The following is a 23,780-nucleotide window of genomic DNA, read 5'->3' on the forward strand; positions in this document are numbered from 1 at the left end:
TTCCTGATGATTTAAGTCCACAGAACATCCTCGCGGTAACTGTCAGGCTGGTTTATTCTTGACCAAACAACTGGACGCCAGAACCTGACCAAGAATTTAACCATCACAGTCCCCACCCCTTCTCAACTTGGCAGCCATACAAATCTCCTTAAGCCATACTTAATCTCTAAATTAAAAAGTTATATTTTTTGCCTAACAATACTTAACTTTCCTGTGTACAACTGGAAACTCACTAATTTTCCCTGGAGAATAGTGTGCAAGTCCTTAAGTAATATTCACTCTTATTAAACTTCATATCCTGTAACTTAAATACTATGACATAAAGCAAATGCAATTAATGACATATGATAAGGGGGTAAGATAGGGAGGAAAACAAAGATATTTGCTTTATGTATATATTTAGACATACTCATAACAAAACAAAGAAGACATTCATAACTATTACACCCCTCATTTCTGTAACTGGTCTTGTGGTCATAGTTCGTATTTATAACTACCTTCTTCTTTTTTTTTTTTAAAGATTTATTTATTTATTTAATTTCCCCCCCTCCCCTGGTTGTCTGTTCTTGGTGTCTATTTGCTGCGTCTTGTTTCTTTGTCCGCTTCTGTTGTCGTCAGCGGCACGGCACGGGAAGTGTGGGTGGCACCATTCCTGGGCAGGCTGCACTTTCTTTTCACGCTGGGCGGCTTTCCTCACGGGCGCACTCCTTGCGCGTGGGGCTGCCCCACGCGGGGACACCCTTGCGTGGCACGGCACTCCTTGCGCGCATCAGCACTGCGCATGGCCAGCTCCACACGGGTCAAGGAGGCCCGGGGTTTGAACCGCGGACCTCCCATATGGTATACGGACGCCCTAACCACTGGGCCAAAGTCCGTTTCCCACTACCTTCTTCTTATACCCATACCACATTCCTTTTACAGTAGGCAAGTACCTCAGCTGGTTGTGGTTCTTTGCCCAGTGAGGTGACCCAACCTTCATTCCTGAAGTTCTGGGCCATTGGTAGTCCTACTTGGATTAGATTATTGCAGTTCTCCCTTCACTTTAATCACAGTCCATGGTAGTACTAAGAGATGCCCTAGAGGATCTGTGTTCCAGGAAAATTCTTCTTTACTGCCATTGTATAGTTGCAGTACTATTTCCCCTTCATAGTCAGGATCCATCACCCCATAGTAATTCCCTTCCTTGCTTGATGATTCAGGGATAAAGAGCCCAAAGTGGCTGGGTGGCAGTCTTAACTTCCAGTTCAATGAAATCATTGTTGTGTCTCCTAGTGAAACTATTACTCCTTTTGGAGCTAAGACCTGTAGACCAGCAGAACTTAAGGTTGCAGGGACAATAAGCAACAATTTTCCTAGTGGATTACTAGGGGTAATAGTATCTGGTGCTACTCCCATTTCTACCCCTTGATTCCTGTTTTAAAATGTTGTTATCATGTAATTATCTGAAGGAATAATTCCCAGGTTAGTTCTCGGGGAACTCAATTCGTCCATTAAACAAAGCCAATTAAAATGATTTTAAATAATTTGGGAACTTAACAGTTTTGTTTATCTTTTCTTTCTTTTAGTTGATTACAAACACAGTGAAACCAGTGCAACAGCTCTGATGGTTGCTGCAGGACGAGGTTTTTCAAGTCAAGTAGAGCAGTTAATTAGTATGGGAGCCAATGTCCATAGTAAAGCATCAAATGGCTGGTAATTTATTTTAAACTGCATCCATTCTTTGCATATTTTTTTATAGCTACATGTATTTTTTATTTATTATGTTTATCTTTATATTAATAGCCACTATTTAATAATTGCTTGTATATTTGGACTCTAAGGGATATATGAATAATTTTGAATGCTAGTTTTACAATTTTAAGTACATTATTTCTCTGTCTTAATTTGATGTCTTTGAATTTTGGCAGGATGGCTTTAGATTGGGCTAAACACTTTGGGCAGACTGAAATTATAGATCTCCTAGAATCTTACAGGTAAATACTTTATACTGTACTTTATTAATCCTACATCCTTTTAAAAAGCAGACCTATGTGAATTATAGAATGTGACAAATGTGGGCTGGCTATTTGTAGTCTATCATCTAGATATCATTATTTTTTTTTGTGATTTTAAGGAATTTTTTGTGAGATATTTTATTTGTAAATTGTTGATAAGATCTAGTGTGTCATAATATTTACCTGATTTTTTCTTTTATTTTGAAAAATCAGAAAATCAGTGCATGGACCGAAAGTTGTGATATCATTCACTCCTTTTCTACTGTTCTTGTCACCTTTTCTTGTTTAAAGTTTATGGTACTTGGCAGAAAACTTGAGAATTCTTTCTTGACCAAATAGACCAGACCTAGAGAAAAGATTTAGAAATATAGAATGTTGAGTGAATGAAATAACCATATTTAAACCAGGTAACTCAACAATGCCACCTGTGCACATAGAGTTTCTTGGTGCTTTACTCTTTAAATAGGAAAAAACAGCCAAGGATTGATCACCAGGCTTTTGAGGGGAAAAAAACTCAAAATTCAATCTACCAAATCAAAACAAGCAATAATAGCAACAACAACAGAAAAACCCAGAACTTCATTGAATTGAAGAATCAGTGACAAAAAGCAAATTTCAAATAAAACAAAACTGTAATAGAATCTATTTCATTCATGAAACAAAAACAGTGTGCTATAGAAAAAGGAAGAGAAGTTTTTACTCAAATTTCATCTTCATGAGACCTGCCCAGATTTACCCTATTTTTATGGCATTCTAACTCCCAGCACTGTTGACCCCTTAATCTACTCTACATTTTCTTTTCTCCATAGAATGACCCTACCACCCTCTGAAAAACTATATAATTTACTTATGTACTATATTTATTGGTTTATTGTTTGTCTTTTCCCACACTAGAATTTAGTAAGCTCCTTGTTTCCTTTGTTTAAGAACAGTGATTGGATGTAGTAGATATTCAGGTAATTTTTGTTGCAAGAATGGATATTGCAAAAAATAAAATAATTCAGAAGAATTACAAGAAAAAGTTGAGATGGAAAACTGTATAAAAAAGCATTTAATTTAGAATTACCAGTTAGAAGTCATATTGACCTGGTAGCTATAGTGTTTTTTTTTAATGTTGGACTATTCATCAGAGTATTGTTTCTAATATTGAACAATTAGAAGCAACTTATCAAGAAAATATGAATGCTGACTAAATGTTTGTGTTATTTTCTAACATTTTTGAGATATTCACTTACTGTTCTAGGCACCCATGTAAGAGTACAATTCATTGGTTTTTAGTATATTCATAGACTTGTGCAGTCCTCTCCACAGTCAATTTTAGAACATTCTCATCACCCAAAAAAGAAACCTGTACCCATTAGAAGTCACTCTCCATTTCTCCCCCCGCAGCTCTCTCAGTCCTAGCAACCAGTAATCTTCTTTCTCTCTAGATATATTTTTTGCTTATTCTGGACTTTTCATATAATTGGGATAATATAATGTGTGATCTTTTGTGATTGGTTTCTTTTACTTAGCATAATGTTTTCAAGGTCCGTTCCCTACTGTAGCATCTATCAGTACTTTAATACTTTTTATAGTTGAATATTCTGTTGTATGGCTATATCATTGTTTATCCATTAATCAGTTGACGGGGTATTAGTCAGCCAAAGGGGTGCTGATGCAAAATACCAAAAATTAGTTGGTTTTTATAAAGGGTATTTATTTGGGGTAGGAGCTTACAGATACCAGGCCATAAAGCATAAATTACTTTCCTCACCAATGTCTACTTTCATGTGTTGGAGCAAGATGGCTGCTGATGTCTGTGAGGGTTCAGGCTTCCTGGGTTCCTCCCTTTCAGGGTCTTGCTTCTCTCTGGCTTCAAGGTTCCTTTCTTCCTAGGGCTTGCTTCTCTCTCCTCGTGTGACAGCTTAAGACTTCAGCATCAAACTCCAATACCAAAACTCCAACATCAGAAACCCTCAACTATGTCCTTTGCCATGCCTTTTATCCATCAGTCCCCACCCACCAAGGGGTGGGGACTTGATGCCCTAATGATGTGGCCCAATCAAAGCCCTAATCATAACTTAATCATACCCAGGTACAGACCAGGTTACAAACATAATCCAGTGTTTACTTTTGGAATTCATAACCATGTCAAACTGTTACACTCCACCCTCTGAATTCCAAAAAGACATTACAATATTTGAAAAAACCTTAAATCAGTAACCATGAAAGTACTAAATCATATCACAGTCAATTTAAAGAAATATAGTTTGTCCTGGGGCAAAGTCCTGTCTGTTGTAGACCTCTGAAATTTACAAAACAATTTATCTGTTTCCAATACACAAATGGACAAAGGATAATCATTTTCATTATAGTAAGGAGAAACTGGGAGGGAAATATGAGTCACTGGGTCCTCCACAAGTTCAGTAAATCTGCAGGGCATCCTCCATTAGATTTCAAAGTCTGAGAGTCATTCTTAAAATGATGATTTCTTCTCCTTGAGCCGTTACAGGGACCCACTCTTTCTACTGGCTTGCCCAGCAGCCATTTTCTTGGTACCCACCCTCATCAAGCATGTCGGTGTTGACCAGACTTCAGACCTCACCCTCCAAGAGTATTGGGGTGATTGCCACACCTTACCCAATCTTTGGGTTAGAGTCTTAATCCCCTCGTACAGTGATGTGAAGACAGCATTCCCCCTAACCTTTGGCATACAGGCTCAATGCTCTCAGAGCAATGATGTCTTCTTTCTGGCTTCAAGGTTCCTTTCTTCCTAGGGCTTGCTTCTCTTTCCTCTTTCCTCTGTGTGCCAGTTTAAGATTTCAGCATCAAACTCCAACATCAGAAATGCTCAACTCTGTCCTTTGCTATGCCTTTTATCTGTGAGTCCCTACCCCACCCTAATGACGTGGCCCAGTCAAAGCCCTAATCATAACTTAATCATGCCCAGGTACAGACTAGATTACAAACATAATCCAGTGTCTACTTTTGGAATTCATAACTATATCAAACTGCTATGATGGGCATTTGAGTTGTTTTTACTTTTTGGCTCATGAAAGCCACTGTAAACATTTGTGTACAAGTTTTTGTGTGGATATATATATATATATATATATACTTAGAAGTGGAATTGGTAGGGCTTATGTAACTCTATGTTCAATATTTTGAGGAACTACCAAATTGTTTTCCAAACTGACTGCATCGTTTTACATTCCCACCAGCAGTGATTGAGGGTTCCAATTTCTCCACATTCTCACCAGTACTTGTTATTGTCTGTCTTTTTGTTTATTGTCATCCTTTTGTGTGTGAGGTGCTGTATCATTAGGGTTTGATTTGCATTTTTCTAATAGCTAATGATGTTGAGCATCTTTTTGTGTGCTTATTGGCTGGCCATTTGTGTATCTTCTTTGGAGAGATGTTTTCAGTTTTTTATTTTCTTTTAAAGCATTTATTGCCAAATTTTACTTTGAAAACTCTTCTTGAAACCAAAGCTTGAACTATGTTATAGTTACCGTTTTAAGTATCCTATACCCTTCTTATGGTATACTGGAAATTTGAAGAATTTTGGAATCATTGACCTGGTTTTTCTTTAAAAATTTTTTTTACTAGAGAAGCAGTGAGTGTACAAAATAATCATGTGTACCATGGATTTCTACACATTGCCCTACCACCAACACATTGCATTGTTGTGAAATATTTATTACAAATGATGTAGGAACACTGTCAAAATATTACTGCTATCTATAGGCCATAGCTTATATTTGGTGTATTTTCTCCACAAACCATCCTATTATTTTTTTCAATTTTTTGTTTATTATCTTTTCTTAAAGATACATAGATCATACAGTGTTACATTAAAAAATATGAGGTTCTCATATACCCTATTCCTCACATCCCCCACTCTTTTTTTTTTTCAGTGCTTCATTGGAATTTGGAAATCTGGATGAAAGTTCTTTGGTTCAAACAAATGGAAGTGACCTCAGTGCAGAAGACAGAGAGCTCCTGAAAGCTTATCATCATAGTTTTGATGATGAAAAAGTAGACTTGAATTTGATCATGCATCTTCTGTACAACATCTGCCATAGTTGTGATGCTGGTAAATAAACATTGTCTATAAGAACCAGAACAAAAATGTATATTTTGATTTCAAAATTAATACTAATTTATACAAGTTTTCATAAAATTCCATTGATGGTTATACCTGAATAATCTTTTTTAAATTTATTTTTAATTTTTTAATTTTTATATTTTATTTTTTACTTATTTCTGCCCCCCCCCCCAGTTGTCTGTTCTCTGTGTTCATTTGCTGCGTGTTCTTTTTTGTCCGCTTCTGTTGTTGTCAGCGGCATGGGAATCTGTGTCTTTTTTTGTTGCGTCATCTTGTGTCAGCTCTCCATGTGGGTGGTGCCATTCCTGGGTGGGCTGAACTTTCTTTCGCACTGGGTGGCTCTCCTTACTGGACGCACTCCTTGCGCGTGGGGCACCCCTACACGGGGGACACCCTGCATGGCAGGGCACTCCTTGTGTGCATCAGCACATGGGCCAGCTCCACACGGGTCAAGGAGGCCTGGGGTTTGAACCGCGGACCTCCCATGTGGTAGACGGACGCCCTAACCACTGGACCAAGTCTGCTTCCCTATGCTTGAATAATCTTATAAGTATAATTTCATAGGTATTATTGTTTATCACATGAAAACATATGATGTAATTCCTTGTAATAAGCTCAATTGATTGGTTCTGATTTTAAAATTAGATTTAAGATTAAAATATAACTATCTCCCAAGGTGCAATATTAATTTTCCTACCTGGATATGATGAAATTGTTGGCTTGAGGGATCGCATCCTGTTTGATGACAAGCGGTTTGCTGAGAATACTCATAGGTAAAAGCTAAAGCTTTATATTTTTTACTTTAAATAAGTGAAAGGTACTATAGTGTATTTTCTCTATCAATTATTTACAGATTTCAAGTCTTCATGCTTCATTCAAATATGCAAACATCTGATCAAAAGAAGGTATTAAAAAACCCACCTGCAGGTGTTCGAAAAATAGTAAGCTTCATAAAATCTTTTCTATTTTTACATGTTGTTGGTTCTGCTTTCATATTAACTATAAAATAATATCCTATTGCAGATCCTTTCCACCAATATTGCCGAAACCAGCATCACAGTCAATGATGTTGTCTTTGTTATTGATTCTGGTAAGGTGAAAGAGGTATGTTTGGATAAATTGTATATCCCCTTAAATGAAGAAGATTAAATTCCATTCCAACAAATGCTTTTACATGCAGAACTGACTCTAATGGAAAAATTTCTGGTTCTGGGTGATTTTAAGTAGTAATAAATATTGATTTCATTAAAACATTCTAGTGTAAATAATTTAGTATATTATATAGGGTCTATCTTATTAACAAATAATACAGAAACTCTAGCTTCTCACTAAATAGGAAGAAAATAAAGTGTTCAGCTAGTTATTGTAAAAAATTTGGATTACATATTTTGTATGTTTTCCTTCTACGCGTGGGCATGGACCTTATCCCTCTTATTCATTATTTTCTCTCCAGTGCCTCACATATGTATGTGTTCAAAAGATATTTGGTTCAAGAGAACCATGCTGAAAGAAGCAAGCAAATATATGAATCAGGGTTCTGGCTAACTCCAGCCAGGGAGCCAAATCTGTATTTGCAAATAAAGTTTTAGTGAAACTCATCCATGCTCACTGTTTCACCTTTCGTCTATGGCTGCTTTCACAATATAGTGGCAGATTTGAGTAGTTGCAACAGAGACCCTATGGACTTAAAGGTCTGAAATATCTACTACCTGGCTTTGTGCAGAAAAAAGTTTGTCAACTCTTGCTATAAACAAAAGGCAGCTCTGAACGTTTGGTAGATTCTTTCACTGAAAGAATGAAAATTGATAGAAGTAGTTGATTTTTCAATAAAAGGGATATTTATCCATGTTTTAGAAAGCGAGTTATGTTATAGTTCAATATAAGTAATTTTTAATGTGAAAAAATGTTATTGCTTTATAATATTTTCAGTGTAATTTTAGAAATATTTAAGTAAGATAAAATTTTGTTATAAAATTGGGACATATCCAGTAGAGTTGGGCATATTGTAATGGAGAGAAAATTAATCACTAAAAATCTGAATGGTGAAACAATGAGAAATCAGATTTTATTGCACTTAAATTATCTAAAGTTGATGAAGTAGATTTTGAATAAATATTTTAGAAGTTAATTTCTTTAGGTGCTATTTGTTGAGTAAACCATGGTTTAAACCATTGTGGTAGTGTCAAAAAGGTGGTACATACAAAATTGACAAGTGGTGTTTTTTATTAAAATCTGAATAAGCAACATCTTTTTAAAAATTCTATAATTATACTATGAGAATGCTTAAAAAATTTCTCTCTGTAGTTATTTTGTGAAAGGAAAAATAAGTCACTGAATAATTAAAGTATATATTCTACTTGGGAATTCATTTTAAAAATATTTCTGTACAGTAAGTTTTTACCTTAGCTTCTTTGTGGAGTTTGATGGTAACCATTCTTTTTTACCTTTTCCTTTGTAACATTCTGCATTGACTAATTATATTAGTAGCTAAGGAGGAGGTAAAATGGAAAGGGTAAGAATTCTTCACTTCGGGATAAATTTTAGTTCAATGATTATTGTTATTCTTACTCCTCTAGGTCAGCTCCCTGAAAGTATTTCAAAATATGCCTTTCTCTGATTACTCTTATTCCCCCCAAAATGATGTAAATTGAATGAAAAAAATGGACTCAAGAGAACAGATCAGTTCTCTCCAGTCTTGATGACTTAACAGAACTGACTGCCATTTTCCAACTTTAGCAGAGAGAAACAAAATAGCTCAGAAAGACACAGAATGGGGAAGTTTTACAGGTCTTCTGAGTTTAGTTTTTATTATTTTTCCTTAGAGTTTATAACCAGAAAAATTGGATTTAAAAAAAAATTAGTACTACATTCTAAGTATATAGTCAGTAGGGACTTTGTATTAAACTTGGCATGCTAAAATATGTTGATAAAGTTGCACTATTTCATTTTGTGTTTATAACATAAAGATGATTTAAATATTACAGAAGTCCTTTGATGCACTGAATTCTGTTACAATGTTAAAAATGGTGTGGATTTCCAAAGCTAGTGCCATACAACGAAAAGGCAGGTAATGTATATTTAATGTATCAATTCAGTTGCCTATAAAATGTCAGCACTTTCATATGTATTACATATTTAATGTATATTCCACTTTCTATAAATTGTTATAATGTTCATGTTAATCTTAATTTTCATATTGTTTTTGTAAAGCAAACCATTTTAATATTTTAAAAATAAAATTGAAAACTTTTGCCTAATATAATCCATATTCAAAAGGCTCAGAAGCTTAGTAAACAAAAATAACAGGTAATGGATGTGGCTCAAGCAGCTGAGTGACTGCCTCCCACATGGGACTTCCCAGGTTCAGTTTCTTGTGCCTCCTGAAAAAACAAATACAAACAACAAGCAAAACAAATGATAAAACCTACTCAAGGAAGCCAATATGGCTCAGTAGTTGAGCGCTGGCTTCCCACGTACGAGTTCCCGGGTTTAATCCCCAGCCCCCTGTATCTCAGAATAAATAAATTATTAATTAAATAAAATAAAAAATAAAAGGCAAACATCTAAACATTTGCAAGACAGAGTAAAGAGCTAATGATTTCATTTACAAAATAGTTCTTTAAAATCAAATAAGGATCAACAATCCAATTAAAATGGAAGAAGGGCATAAACAGGTAGTTTACCAAAATAAGGAATGTGAATGGCCCTTTAATACATCAATATCACATATATCAAAAGAAATACAAATTAAAGTAATGACGTACTTTTTGCTTATCAGGTTAGCATTGATCAAAATGTTTTCTAATTCATATAACACAGTTGACAAAACCATGGACCAGTAAGTTTTTATATTTTGTTGATAGGAAGGTAAATTGTTGTGACTTCTTCAGAGGGTAGTTTGAAACTGTCTATTCAAATCTTCTCTTTTACTGTGGATTCTCCTTCTCATAATTTATCATGAGTATACATATACATGTATGCAAAGGTATATATGTTTAAGAATGTTCTTTGTGGCATTGTTTGTAATAATGAAAAATCTGGAAATATTGTAGTGTCTGTCAATAGGGAAGTGGTTAAATTATTGTGAGAGCTATCTAAATAATAGTTGGTAGCTGTTAAAGGGAAAAATATGAATCTATTTGTTTTCATGCGGAATGGATTTTCAGGATAGTTGTTAGTTTAAAAAAAGTGATGTGTAGAAAATGTCTAGTATTCTTTTGTGTTAAAGATATATATGCACTTGTGTATGTATGTTTGTATACTTATATATTTTTAGATACACATGTATAGAAAAGTCTAGGAGAAACTTTAATCGTTAACGGTTGTTGACTCTGAGAGGAGGGATTTAGCAATCACTGGAGGAAGGAGACTTTTCTTTTTTGTAGTTTGGTTATTAATTTTTTTTACAATGTATTTGCAGTACTTTTTCATTTATAAAATATAAGATTAAAAAGTATCATTTTCATAATAATTAGTAGACTATTTGGACTAATTTCTCTTACATTTTAACTAGCCAGGAAATATCAAATACTGACTTTAAAAGAATGCCTCATGTGCTGACGACTATGAATGCATTATTTCTGTCCTTTTTAACTTTGTAGAATGTCCATGAGGGCTTTACTGTTACAGTTACTATGTTATTTTTCTTTTATGACAAAGTGTGACTTGACATGTTGAAGTGGACTTAAATATGCTGTTAATGGTATATAATAGTGGATAAAGGTCAGAAATTGTAGAAGTTTTTATTGTCATTTTTTCAACAAATATTTATTGAAATCCTTTACCCTGTAAGTGTTAGGGATGCAACAATGAATAAACTGTAGTCTGATGGTTGGATTTTGAGGTGTGAGGACTATTATAGTCCAATAAATTAAACAATTTTAATATTGTGGGTTTTGTGTTAGAACTGGATAATGTTTCTAGACTATTTAAGATAGAATCCAAGGCAAGTATGACTAAAGAGGAGTGGTGGAAAGGCTTTTCTGGTATAGGGAGAGCATACAAAAGTCTAAAGGCAAGAGAGAGCAAGAAAATTGTATGGTTGATGTTATAGTTTAGAGGAGAATAGTGAAAAATGAACTGGAAGAGATAAGTAGGGAATAGGTACTTAAGGACCATTTTGGTTTTTTTTCTCCTTTTTTGGTAATAAACCAGGGGATGACATGATTATAATATAAATTATTCTTCCAGCTTTTTGGAGAGCGCATGGACAGAGGCAGAAATAATGGAATGAAAACCCAGTGAGCTTTCACTAATAAAAGGGAGAAATAGGATTGGCCAGGATTGTTATAGTGGCAGTGGAAGTAAAGAGAAGTATTAGTGATTGATGGGTAAGGAAGAGGTTAGAGTCAAGGATGTCATCCAGATTTTTGTCTTGGAAAATTTTGTGATGATGGTGCCATTGTCAGCGTTATGCGAAGAGCAGTTATCCTGGGGAGAAGAATTTGAGTTGGCTGTGGAAAATCCAAGTGGATCTGTCCAAGAGCCTTCTGAAGTATAGGCCTGAAGTTAGGTTAAAATATCTAGGATAAATAGAATTTGAAGTCAGAGAATATATAAGACCACCTCAGGATGAGAGGGTAGAGTAAGAAGAGCAGAAGGCTGAGGTACAAATTCAGAGGACCGTTAACATTTAAGGACTGGGCAAAGTTAGAAATCTCTCAGAGGAGGCTGGATAGATAGGAAAGGTAAAGTCTACAGTGTATGATAATTCAGGGGGAAAATATTTAATTAAGGAAGGAATGGTCCAACAAGGTCAATTTTGCATCTCTTATTATATTGTGTTAGTTACGGTTGCCTCTTTTTGAATTGTATGCTCCTTGAGGACAGGGATATTTCTGTATCTCCAACACTTAGCATATTCAGCCCTGCTATTAGGTGATATGGTGACTGTGAGTGAATTTAAAAGAGACTTCTTTTCCTCAGGATACTTTTTTACTGCTTGCCAGTAAATTATAAATTTTTATGATGATGATTGGGTATGTGGAATCCTCTGCAGTGTACAATGCATAATTTTTACAACTCTAATCACTTGATTATTCTCTAATCAAGCATAGTGCTTGATCCTGGTTCAGTAAAATTGATAGAATTTAAATTGCCAGATATTTATTCATGCTTTTTTATTTTATTTACTGTTGTATGTTATGTCTTATGATTTTTCCTATAACACTAGAGTGTATCTCAGATAAGTATCATTCATGAATATCATTTTATAAGTAAATAATTGATTCCCAGACAAATTGAATGTCTGTTCCAAGATTTCAAAGTGGACAAGATGTCCTGTTCCTAGCTCATGATTCTATCTCCTAAACCACATTTGTTCTATCTCCTAAACTGCATTTTACAGTTAAAAAAATATATAGCCCTTGTATGATCTTACTTTTGTATTTTATTTCTAAGGGCAGGGCGATGTAGACCTGGAGTCTGTTTCCGCCTGTTCAGTAGACTCCGATTCCAGAATATGTTGGAATTTCAGACTCCAGAACTTTTGAGAATGCCATTACAGGTAGAAATTTACTTAATTGTAAAAGGCTCTTTTGTGGGTAAGGGAGGGAGAGGGACGATTTCCCCAGAGATTGATTGGACTTTTTAAAAATCAACTTATAAAACAAAATTATAAAACATATACTATGGAGGATTATGTATCTAACAGATTTTTTTTCTGTACAAGAAAATATAATACAGATACAAGCTTTTAAAGTATTATGTGAGTGTATTTAAATTATGGTGACGTTTACAAGTATATTTTATGTGCAACATTTTAGGAGTCTTTCAACTACATAATATTTACCTTTTAAATTCTCTGTGAGGTTTAGAGAACAAATTATTTAGCACCCAACAAATAATGCCAAAATTTGTTTCAGACGCAAAGATTACCTTGGTAGTTTTGAAATTGAATTCACTAAGATTTCCTAGCCTTTATTAATTGTTTTCTTTTAGGTTTTTTGACTTTATAGGACAGCCAGGCATTGTGTACTTTATAGGGAAAGCTACAAAAAGTACATTAATTTGATTTCTTGGTATGTTGAATTAGATGTTGGCTCCTAAACCTTTAAAGGCACACTAGATATGTTTTTGACATCGTAAACCTGTATGATCTACCGTCCCCAGCATCAAATGCTATTTTATATTCCTCTTAGGATCAAATTCAAAGTCCTAACAAGAGTCTAAATGCCCTGCTCCTGCCTGTGTTTACAGCTTTTTTGTCTTTCCTCCTAACTCTACTCACACTAGTATTTTTAGTGTCTCAAGCATATCTTACTTCCTTCTACTTCGGGGCCTTCACTTGTGCTAGCTCTTCTCTCCGTGGTCCTCCCCTTTCTTCCTTTTGTCATTAACTCCTACTCAACCTTTACATCTTAGTTTCACTTCTTCAGGAAGACTACCTTTGACTTCCTGTGGCCTCCCTCTCCTGTACTTGATTGCACTTGGTTAAATCTTTTCTTTACAGACTCTCAAAGCTCCCTGTATCCTTCATAGTACTTATCACAATTGTAGTTACATTATATAATTATAATTAATTACATAATTAGTTGTTTAATGTCTGTTTTTTATAACTACAAGGTAAACTCCATGAAGGCAGACAGCTGTCTGTCCTCTTCTTTTCCTCCCACTTACTGCAGAGTACCTTTCCCCTAGAAAGAACTTAAATATTTGTTGAATGATAAAAGATTCCGGAATGTATTATAAAGGAAAAAAAAAAAGATTTATTTTATAGTAATTTTAAAAATTACCTACTTCTATGAGACTAAGTATTTTTTTTTTAAATTGCTGGTCTTAGTGTTTTTGGACAGTGACTCTGTGTGAGGAAGCATTGACAGTGGGAGCTGTGGTAGTCTTGATCTGAGATGGAGAAGGTCTTTATTAAGGTCTGGCACCTCAGGGGAAGTATGAAACCATCTGTCCTAGACATTGTTCCCTTTACTGTTTATTCTAATCACAGACTCTACTAGTCTCTTTTGGAACTGTAGTTCCCCATGATTCCTTTAAAAATAAAAGGCAATATTTCATGCTCTAACTTTTCAAAATTATTTGTTGCTTTGATTTACAGGAACTTTGTTTACATACCAAGCTGCTAGCTCCAATTAATTGTCCCATTGCTGATTTCCTTATGAAAGCTCCTGAACCTCCACCAGCTTTAATTGTAAGAAATGCTGTACAGATGCTTAAGGTTGGTATATTAATAGGTTTATTTTACCTGACTATATTTTACTTGAAAAACAGTGCCTAATGCCTAAATTTCAAGGCACATTTGAAAATTATAAGAAATAAGAATAATTCTTAACTAATTTTGTATAGTAAAACATTTTAAAAAAATGATCATATACTTTGAACAGTAATATTATGGTGGTAATTACAGTGAAACAGTAGGTATAGTTCTTTTATAAAATATATTTGAAGCATAATATGTATTTAAAAATAAATGTGGCAACAAAAGAATACACATTTCTTGTGTATTTTTAAGTATGTTGTTTGATTAAACATAGTTTTTTGTCCTTTCAAATTCTGTTCTTTTTCTTTTTCTTTAGACAATAGATGCAATGGATACATGGGAAGATCTGACTGAACTGGGATATCATTTGGCTGATTTGCCAGTAGAACCACACCTTGGTAAAATGGTCCTGTGTGCTGTTGTTTTAAAGTGTCTGGATCCCATCCTTACTATTGCTTGTACACTAGCCTATCGAGATCCTTTTGTACTGCCTACCCAGGCCTCTCAAAAACGTGCAGCTATGCTTTGTAGGAAACGTTTCACTGCGGGAACTTTCAGTGACCATATGGCACTTCTCAGGGCGTTCCAGGTACAGTTACTCCTGTCATTTATTTTTGAAAATATTGCTGGTTAAACACTTCTTAGGGGCAAGCATAGTAGCTAAAAAAATAAAAGTAGAGATGGTTCCATTAATTTTGTTTCATTAAGTCACATTTTATTAATAGTCCAGAAAAATAACTTTTGGCTGTTGATATGCTACAGTTAACACATTTTTTTTTTGGTTTGCTTTTTCTTATTTCCTCAGTTTTATCCTTGTAGGGTTGTGTGTATGTATGTGTATTTATATTTATAGTTTTTTAAAATACTGAGTTCCTTGTGTGTATATCATGTCTGGGACAGGGAATGCTCTGAAGTTTTAGTTAAGAAACATTGTATATTATACAAAGTGTATGGAACAAAGCTTGGAGTAAATTATCTTGAATTTATCGTCTGTTTATTGATTTTTTTTAGAGTATGTCTTTCTTGAATGCTCAGGACACTATGCTAAGAAATTTGTTTTGTAAAGCAAAATTGAGAAATCACTTAAAACCCTTTAAGACAATAGTAGTGGGAAATTGAGTAAAGAGATAAGTAGGAAAAAAAAGATTAGGTATGTGGGACTTGGAGAAAGAGAAATTAAATGTAATTGAGAAATTCAGAGAGGCAGAAGAATGTGGTATTTTTTTAAAAGGTAGGTAACTTATTTATCTTTAAATTTTCTTGAATTTAGGCTGTGCCTGCCCATATTTTAAAAATATTGCTTTATATATGCAGAAACTACTCTCAGGTATACAGGATTTTTCCAATACATACATAATAAAAAAATAAGTTGCAAGCTATTTTGTGAGCATTATTAAACAATGGATATCTTTTCTCATTTGTACTTTGATTTTGCTCAGCTACTTAAAAATCGTAAGGTATAAATCACTGCTTTGGTCTTTCAGTTATACTCTAAGACAAGAGAGCTCATTTTCTAAGGGAATTTTTTAAAACTGCATAGATGGTTTGTAGAAATTCCACTTTACATTCTTAGATTAGAAGGTTGATACAGAGGTTATTTTTGGAGGATCAGAAGGATAGGTATTATGATTATGATGGCTTAGTAGAAAACCTCCCACACTTGTGTACTAAAATTAGATGAAGCAACTGAAGAAGTGAATATTTTTACATAAAGTTATTTTAGTTAATTGATATACTTAGTTCTCATTGGGATTTTATAAACTCAGTGGCTTTCATAGCATTTTAGCAAAAATTAATTATAAATCTTTTTTTGATCTTAAAGTCTTATATTTTAGAGAATAATTAGAAAATTAAAATAAGAAGAATTGGCCTTAAGTGGTTAGTGTAGTGATTTCAGTTACTTTGTTGTTCACTACATAGTAATTGGTAAATGTGTCTTATTATATAATTCTGTTTTTATAGGCGTGGCAGAAAGCACGAAGTGATGGATGGGAAAGAGCATTTTGTGAAAAGAATTTTCTTTCACAAGCTACCATGGAAATAATCATAGGCATGCGAACTCAGTTGCTTGGTCAACTTAGAGCATCAGGTAAATTTTCCCACAAAGAACCTATTTAAACCACTTAGAATGGCCTACTCATACCACATCGTATCTCTAGTGTTTACTGATGTTATATTCTTTTTAGGATATTATCACATTGTTGAATACCTTTTGTTTGTGAAATGCTTTCCAAATTTCTACAGTATCTTAACTTTTGTTTTTTTTTTTTGAAAAAAGATATTGCAAAAGCTGTAGTTGAGAAATACATGAACAGAATTATATATACCCTTTTGATACTTTTGACAAGGAACAGTTTATATTTGCTGATAAAGATCAATTTAGATCTTGTAGTTGCTATATTTTCTTTCACCACTACTAATGAACATTTATCTACTATGAAATAGACATTATAAAAATTATAGTAGATTGATATGAATAGTAGTCTTTATATTTTTGTAATATAAAACAACTGTAATATAAAACAGTGTCACTTGAAGACACTTTAATATGTATAAAGAGGATGCCCGGGTTGCTATTTCCCTTTAGAATTTCTTTTTTGAGTGGCATAGTACGTTGGAGAGATAGTCAGAAAAAAGTTCCAGAGTATGGATTCCAAAGAACTGAAAGCCATTTATTTACGGGATGAACCAGAAGATTTAGAATTGTCTTGAATATGGCGAAATAAGAAGGACTTTGAAATTTAAATAAGAATATTCTATATTTACTTGACTACATCTGCAGAATTAATGTCTATCATAACCAAAATATTATTTATATCAAACAGAAGGATGGTATAAGTTTCCAGCGGTAAATTTAGCAACTTAGGAAGAACTTTGAGAGAATTGGTACTTTTAAAAAGTCCAGAAATTCCCATTGTATCCTCCTGCTTTAGCCTGAGTAAACCTAAAGTTTCTTAGAACACTGGTTTCTGCATTTTAAACTTTCCAGAGAAGATTCGATTAATTGTTGTGGAATTTGAATATCATTAAACTTATATGAATTATACAATTATTTTTGTAAAAACATGCACACATTTAAAAAATTTTTTTGTACAATAGAGAAAGTTGGTATGGTTTTTCCCTTCTTTAGGTTTTGTTAGAGCACGAGGCGGTGGTGACATTCGAGATGTTAACACAAACTCTGAGAACTGGGCTGTTGTTAAAGCTGCATTGGTGGCAGGCATGTATCCTAATTTAGTCCATGTGGACAGAGAGAATGTAGTATTGACAGGGCAAAAGGAGAAAAAAGTACGGTTTCATCCCACTTCAGTTCTCAGTCAGCCTCAATATAAAAAGGTAAAATATTTTTAATGTTCTTAGGCCCTGAGGTTAAACTATTCTAATTTAAATAGTTGAAGATCAATTGAAAATACTCCAAATACCAACTTCCTTTTAGAAATTAATTACTTTTCTATATGCATAATAAATATTGGAACAAAATTTTGAATGAATGTTGGAGTTGGAAGAGGTAATATTCTAAGTAATGAAGACTATTGTACAAACTACATGAGCAATGACTTGCTTTAATTTTTCCTTGGTTATTAATGAAATGTTATTTCATTCTCCCTCTATTTCATTGAGAAACTTTTTACATTTTAAAAGTATACCCATAATTTATGTGATAAACATAGTTAACAATTTTAAAATTTATTTTCCTAATAGATCCCGCCAGCCAATGGTCAAGCTGCAGCTATTCAGGCACTGCCCACAGATTGGCTTATTTATGATGAAATGACCAGAGCCCATAGAATAGCCAATATCAGATGTTGTTCGGCAGTGACACCTGTCACTGTATTGGTATTTTGTGGACCAGCTAGGTTGGCAAGTAATGCTCTTCAGGAACCTTCGTCCTTTAGAGGTAATGTATTATGAAGGAAATAAAATTCTATTTGGAATAAAAGATTTTTTAAAAAATTAATAAACCAAATTGTGAAATTAAAAAATTTATATAGTAGTAGCTTGCTTTTGATGTATTAAGACTTGTTAATGAATTCTAAGGTGTACCTTTATTCTTGAAATTAATTTCTAAGGTAACTTGATATAGATTGGTGCATTTTTAAAAAATTAATTTTGCTGATGCAAAAAAAGTTTGCTTTTCTCATCCACTTGTGTTTTTAAATGATAGTAAAAATAGAGATAATTATTTAAGGAAAATAATAGTCACGCATAATCTTCATTACCCTTATGCAAACACTTTTTAATATTTTATATTTTCTACATGTTTACGTATTTTTATCTTACTCATACTATTCTATTAAATTATGCTGTTTTATTGTACGATTATCAGAAACATTTAAAAATATTTCATATTAATGGCTGCAAAATATTCTATCACATTGAACTGCACAGTACATTTAAACTGTTCTTTATAGTTGGACACTTGATTGTTTTAAATTTTTTGCTAACCAGTGATTCAGTAAATATTTATTGAGCACCTACTATATGTCATATACTACGGTATGCATTGAGAATGTGACAAACAAGGTAAAGATATTACTCTCCTCATGGAATTACATGATAGTGGGAATAGACTGATAGTAAAAAAGTGTACAAATAATCTGCATGGTGCTTTTTTTTTTTTTAAAGATTTATTTTATTTATTTATTTCTCTCCCCTCCCGCCCCAACTGTCTGTTCTCTGTGTCTGTTTGCTGTGTGTTCTTTGTCTGCTTCTGTTCCTGTCAGCAGCATGGGAATCTGTGTTTCTTTTTGTTGCATCATCTTGTTGTGTCAGCTCTCCTTGTATGCGGCGCCATTCCTGGGCAGGCTGAACTTTATTTCGCGCCGGGTGGCTCTCCTTACGGAGCGCACTCCTTGTGCATGGGGCTCCCCTGTGCGGGGACTCCCCTGTGTGGCACGGCACTCCTTGCGCACATATGCACTGTGCGTGGGCCAGCTGCACACAGGTCAAGGAGGCCCGGGGTTTGAACCTCAGACCTCCCATGTGGTAGACGGATGCCCTAACCACTGGGCCAAGTCCGCTTCCCTGCATGGTGCTTTGAAGGAATAAAAACAGGGCTGTCTTACTCCAGTCAAAAGAAATAATTGTCCATGAACCTGTTTATATTTCCCTTTGGTTGAAACTGTTCTTTATTTCATTCTTTGCCCATTTCCATATTTGGATTCTGATGTTTTTCTTAATAGTATAAATGAGAACTTTATGATTTTAAAGGTTTTAGCCTTTTTCCTATCTTATTTAGTGTAACCTATTATCGTTTTCACTTTTACATATTTTGATATTGTCTCTTCAACTTGAATACTCATTTCCTGTACAGTTCATTTTCAAAGCTGGGAACTTTCATTCTTCCAATGATAAGTAAGCTGATATATATTGTTTCTACATTTTTCATATTCTTTAATTTGATTTTTAAAATACTTGGTTTCCTCAACCATGTTGAGTTGATTTTGGGTTTAAAGTTTATATCTAATTTTTTTGTTTTGCAAATTGCTTTCTCCTCATCTGTATCTTTTATTAAATAATCCTTATGTATCCTCTTTTAGAAAGCTTACATGATTGTATATTAAGTTTGGAAACTTTTCTAAACTTTGCTCCATTTCTTTTACATGTCTGTACAATTTCTTTTAAAATTCTGTACAATTACCATCTGGTTTAGTATTGTTCATTAGTAATTCTAATATCAGGTAGTGGAGGATCTACCTGTAAACTCCTTGCTGCTTTTCTGTTATTAAGCTATCCTCTGATAGTCATCTCTTTTTTGTAGTGAATATTCAGTAGTCACCTTCTTGTAAACCTTTCTGCAACCAACAAATCTTTTGTGATTTAAATTTGGTGTTTGCTTCAGGAAATTTAGTATATTCTTCTTAATTAGTCTAACCTTTTATTAAATTTAACAATTTAGGGTTTTTTTTCATTACTTTTGCAAAGATTGAGCATATTTCTTAAGATGATTCTTAAGATTTTTTGGTTATTCTTTTAGCTTTTATGGTGAATGGATTCTCTGTCATTTTCCTGCTGCTGATCTTGCTTAATAGAAACACTATTACAGACATTAGACTATTTTATTTACCCTTTTAGTTTACTATACTCTAAGCCTTTGGATTTTTAAATTATTAAATTATATTACATTTAGGTGGTAATATTTTATTTGTTCCCTAAACCTTATCTCTTATTTCATTTTTTAAAAATATATTCAGAAAGTATTAACAGTTCACTTTGTCTTGTTGAATTAAGAAGTTTAATTTCTAAAGCTGTACCAATAAATATAATATTAATTTTAGTTTTAATAAATGTACTTTTTATTAAATAAAAGGTTAATTCTGCTTTTATGTTTTTAATAATAAGTATTGAATGTATTAAATAATTTTTGAGCATTTGTTGATATATTCAGAATTTGTTTAGCCTATTCATGTGGTATGTAGGTGTTCTTCTGGAACTTACCTTTTGTTACAAGAAAACCTTCCCTTAGGTTAAATAGCATTTATTACATTGCTGACTATTTTAATAATATTTTATTGAAATAAACACTAGCACATATTAGAACTTTATATTCATTATGAGGATGACCAATAAGGTTTGTATGTGTGTGTATACTCATACATCTGGTCAGGCATGTTTTTCATCTGATTTTACAATTAGGTTGAGATTTATCTCATTGAAGGAATTGATCATTATTTGATCCCTTAAAAGCTGAAAAACTTGGTGACCTGGGATTTCTTTGTTGGTGTTTTTTAAGGACATCCTTAGTTTCTTCCTTAGATGCTGGTGTGGTTGGGTTTTTTCTTTCAGTTTTAGATTTTTTTTTCTTGTTGAGAAGAATACATTTCTTTGAAGGTTTCAAATTTATTCTGTAATTATGCATGTGTTGATTTAACTTTTATATTCTTATCCTCACTTCTAATTTTGCAAATAGATATGTGTGCTTTCTTCCCCCTTTATTATATTTGTCATGGAGTTGTCCATATATTAGTTTTTTTAAGAGTACCGCATTATAGTTTGAGCTATTATTTTCATTTTATCCTTTCTAATTTATCATTTTTTCTTTAATCCTTTTTCCTTCTATGTTTCTTTGGGCTTTATGCTATTTTTCTAAAATTTGTTTAGATATATAGTTTCTTTTCTTTTCTTCTTTTTAAATTGAAGCCTATGAATTTAAATGACTTCTACTTCAACTACATTCCATAGGTTTTTTGATAATGGTATTTTCATATATTTAAAAAATTATATCCTTAATTTTTTTTTCATTCAGTTATTATTTAAAGATTGTGTTTTAATTTTTAAGTTCTTGGCAATTTTTCTTTTGTCTTACTGCAGTGTGATTAGAAATTGTAGTCTTTAAAATGTTTTTTTCTCCTTTTAAATATTGAGATTTAGGTTTTATCTGTTGGGTCAGGAGAATTTGTGAAAACAGAGTAGCTATTCAGTTTACTTTTTTGTTGTGCAATAAAATGGTAAAGGTGAGACTTTTTTTTTCTTTTCAAAATGTTTTTGAACAGCGGATGGTATTCCTAATGACAGTAGTGATAGTGAAATGGAGGATAGAACAACTGCTAATTTGGCAGCTTTGAAACTTGATGACTGGCTCAATTTCAAACTGGATCCAGAGGTAAGTTGCTTTTTAGTAATATAGTGAATTTTTTTCATTCAGTTAATATGAGTTGATAGTAAGATAAAAGCTTTTACCTCCAATATCGAGCACTTAGTATTAGAGAATACAACTTGTCTTTCAGTTTTGTACAGCCCACTCTACTGTATTAGAGTTTATTCCAATAGAGGACTTGAAACAGAGATGTGGCTCAGTATTTAAACATGGTAATATTTGAGTATATTTATGTGTATAAGAAAATATTGAGTATTGGGTACACAAGAATTCCCTTTATTTTGTGTTAACTTTCTGAGAGAAAGATGTAATTCATTGTTTTCTCTTGTCATATGTCTTTGAATTGGGATGAAAGGGTGTTCCTTTTTGAATAAAAAAATTCTTACAAAACCTTCCCTTGAGTCCATTTCTACTTTTAAATATCATTCTGTATCCATTTTTTTGACAACCACATGATCAATAGTCAACACTAGCTAATTTTACTCTTTTTTTTTTTTTTTAACATCCATTCAATCATCACTTCAGCCTAACTGCATCAGCCTTTGACCTCACGGAAACTGTATTTGTCAGGGTCAACAGTGTCCTCCATGTTTTCAAACTCAATCTGCTATCCTTGATAAATTTGACCTCTCTCTAATATTTAATACTATTTTTCCACCTTGAAATTCTCCCCTCCTCATTTTCCTTCCTCCTTGAAATTCTCCCCTTCTCATTCTTCTTTTTCCTTTATGTTCATTGCCTCTAAGGTTCTTTCACTGACTCTTCTATATGCATTTGTGCCTTGAATGTCAGATGTTCCCTAGTACTCTGCGCCTTACTCTGTTCTTTTCACTTTTTTTTGTGCAATCCTCAGGGACCTTACCTCTATGTGTGTACATTAAGTTAACGTTTATACACTGATGACTCCCAGGTCTATCTATATCTCTAGCTCAGGCCTTTCTCATGAGCTTTAAGAGCTATGACTCCAGCTGCCTTCTGGACATTTGGATGTTCTGCAGGCACTCAAATACAGTATGAATAGAGCTGAAGGTATTTTCCTTTATCCTGCTGCTACTGTCTCTATCATTAGACTATTTCATACAATTTTGTCCCTCTAGTGCCTAGCCTAGGGCGAATAAATTAAATTCATTAATTAAATTTTAAAAAGAATGAATTAGTAACAAATCATATGAAATGTAAAACATGTTCTTTGGAAAAGTTGCAGACCTTAACTAATGAATAAGTAGATATCTTGCATGTGTGATATACGTTTTGTTTATCTCTATTCCAACTGAGGAAACTATTTATTATAGGCAGCCAGTTTACTGCTGCAGCTCAGACAGAAGTGGCATAGCTTATTTTTACGCCGAATGAGAGCTCCATCTAAACCTTGGTCTCAAGTTGATGAAGCTACTATAAGAGCAATTATTGCTGTCTTAAGCACTGAAGAACAGTCTGCAGGTTTGCAACAACCATCAGGAATTGGCCAAAGGCCAAGGCCTATGTCTTCAGAAGAACTTCCTTTGGCATCATCTTGGAGGTCAAATAACAGTAGAAAAAGTTCAGCAGATACTGAATTTTCTGATGAACCTACTACTGCAGAAAGGTAAACATAACATTTTATCAAAGTGGGAGCCAATTTCTCCAGGAAAATGAATTATTTATTATAGAATCATCTGCTGTAACATATTTAAAAATTACTTGCTTATTATCTAACATACATAAAAAAGTTACAATAAAATGGATAGAGCTTTTTTTACTTTTAAAATATTTTTTTTGAGATAGGTGGTAGACTGTCTTATCTATGGGGGGTGGGGGTAGGAGTAATTTCAGCTGGGGTTGGGTGGGGTGAGTAATATATCCTCATGGTCCACACATCAGTGTTAGCAATATTAAGTTTTAAGATGA

At 33.4% G+C, this 23,780-nt stretch overlaps 1 protein-coding gene across 3 annotated transcripts in view; it reads left to right on the forward strand.

Annotated features, from left to right (window-relative positions):
• The window catches only part of YTHDC2 (YTH N6-methyladenosine RNA binding protein C2), a 143,181-nt gene that overhangs the window by 98,553 nt on the left and 20,848 nt on the right, over positions 1-23,780 (forward strand). For all 3 annotated transcript variants that reach the window (XM_071209454.1, XM_058277155.1, XM_058277147.1), the window contains exons 11-25: positions 1,566-1,692; positions 1,908-1,973; positions 5,894-6,072; positions 6,761-6,857; positions 6,938-7,025; positions 7,108-7,188; positions 9,069-9,151; positions 12,484-12,589; positions 14,135-14,254; positions 14,613-14,885; positions 16,259-16,385; positions 17,427-17,632; positions 17,999-18,194; positions 21,790-21,899; positions 23,186-23,478. In XM_071209454.1, the coding sequence (XP_071065555.1) occupies positions 1,566-1,692; positions 1,908-1,973; positions 5,894-6,072; positions 6,761-6,857; positions 6,938-7,025; positions 7,108-7,188; positions 9,069-9,151; positions 12,484-12,589; positions 14,135-14,254; positions 14,613-14,885; positions 16,259-16,385; positions 17,427-17,632; positions 17,999-18,194; positions 21,790-21,899; positions 23,186-23,478 (2,152 nt within the window). The remainder of the gene's footprint in view (positions 1-1,565; positions 1,693-1,907; positions 1,974-5,893; positions 6,073-6,760; positions 6,858-6,937; positions 7,026-7,107; positions 7,189-9,068; positions 9,152-12,483; positions 12,590-14,134; positions 14,255-14,612; positions 14,886-16,258; positions 16,386-17,426; positions 17,633-17,998; positions 18,195-21,789; positions 21,900-23,185; positions 23,479-23,780) is intronic.

The sequence above is a fragment of the Dasypus novemcinctus genome, chromosome 2 (genome assembly GCF_030445035.2).
Source record: "Dasypus novemcinctus isolate mDasNov1 chromosome 2, mDasNov1.1.hap2, whole genome shotgun sequence".
Classification (NCBI taxonomy): domain Eukaryota; kingdom Metazoa; phylum Chordata; class Mammalia; order Cingulata; family Dasypodidae; genus Dasypus; species Dasypus novemcinctus.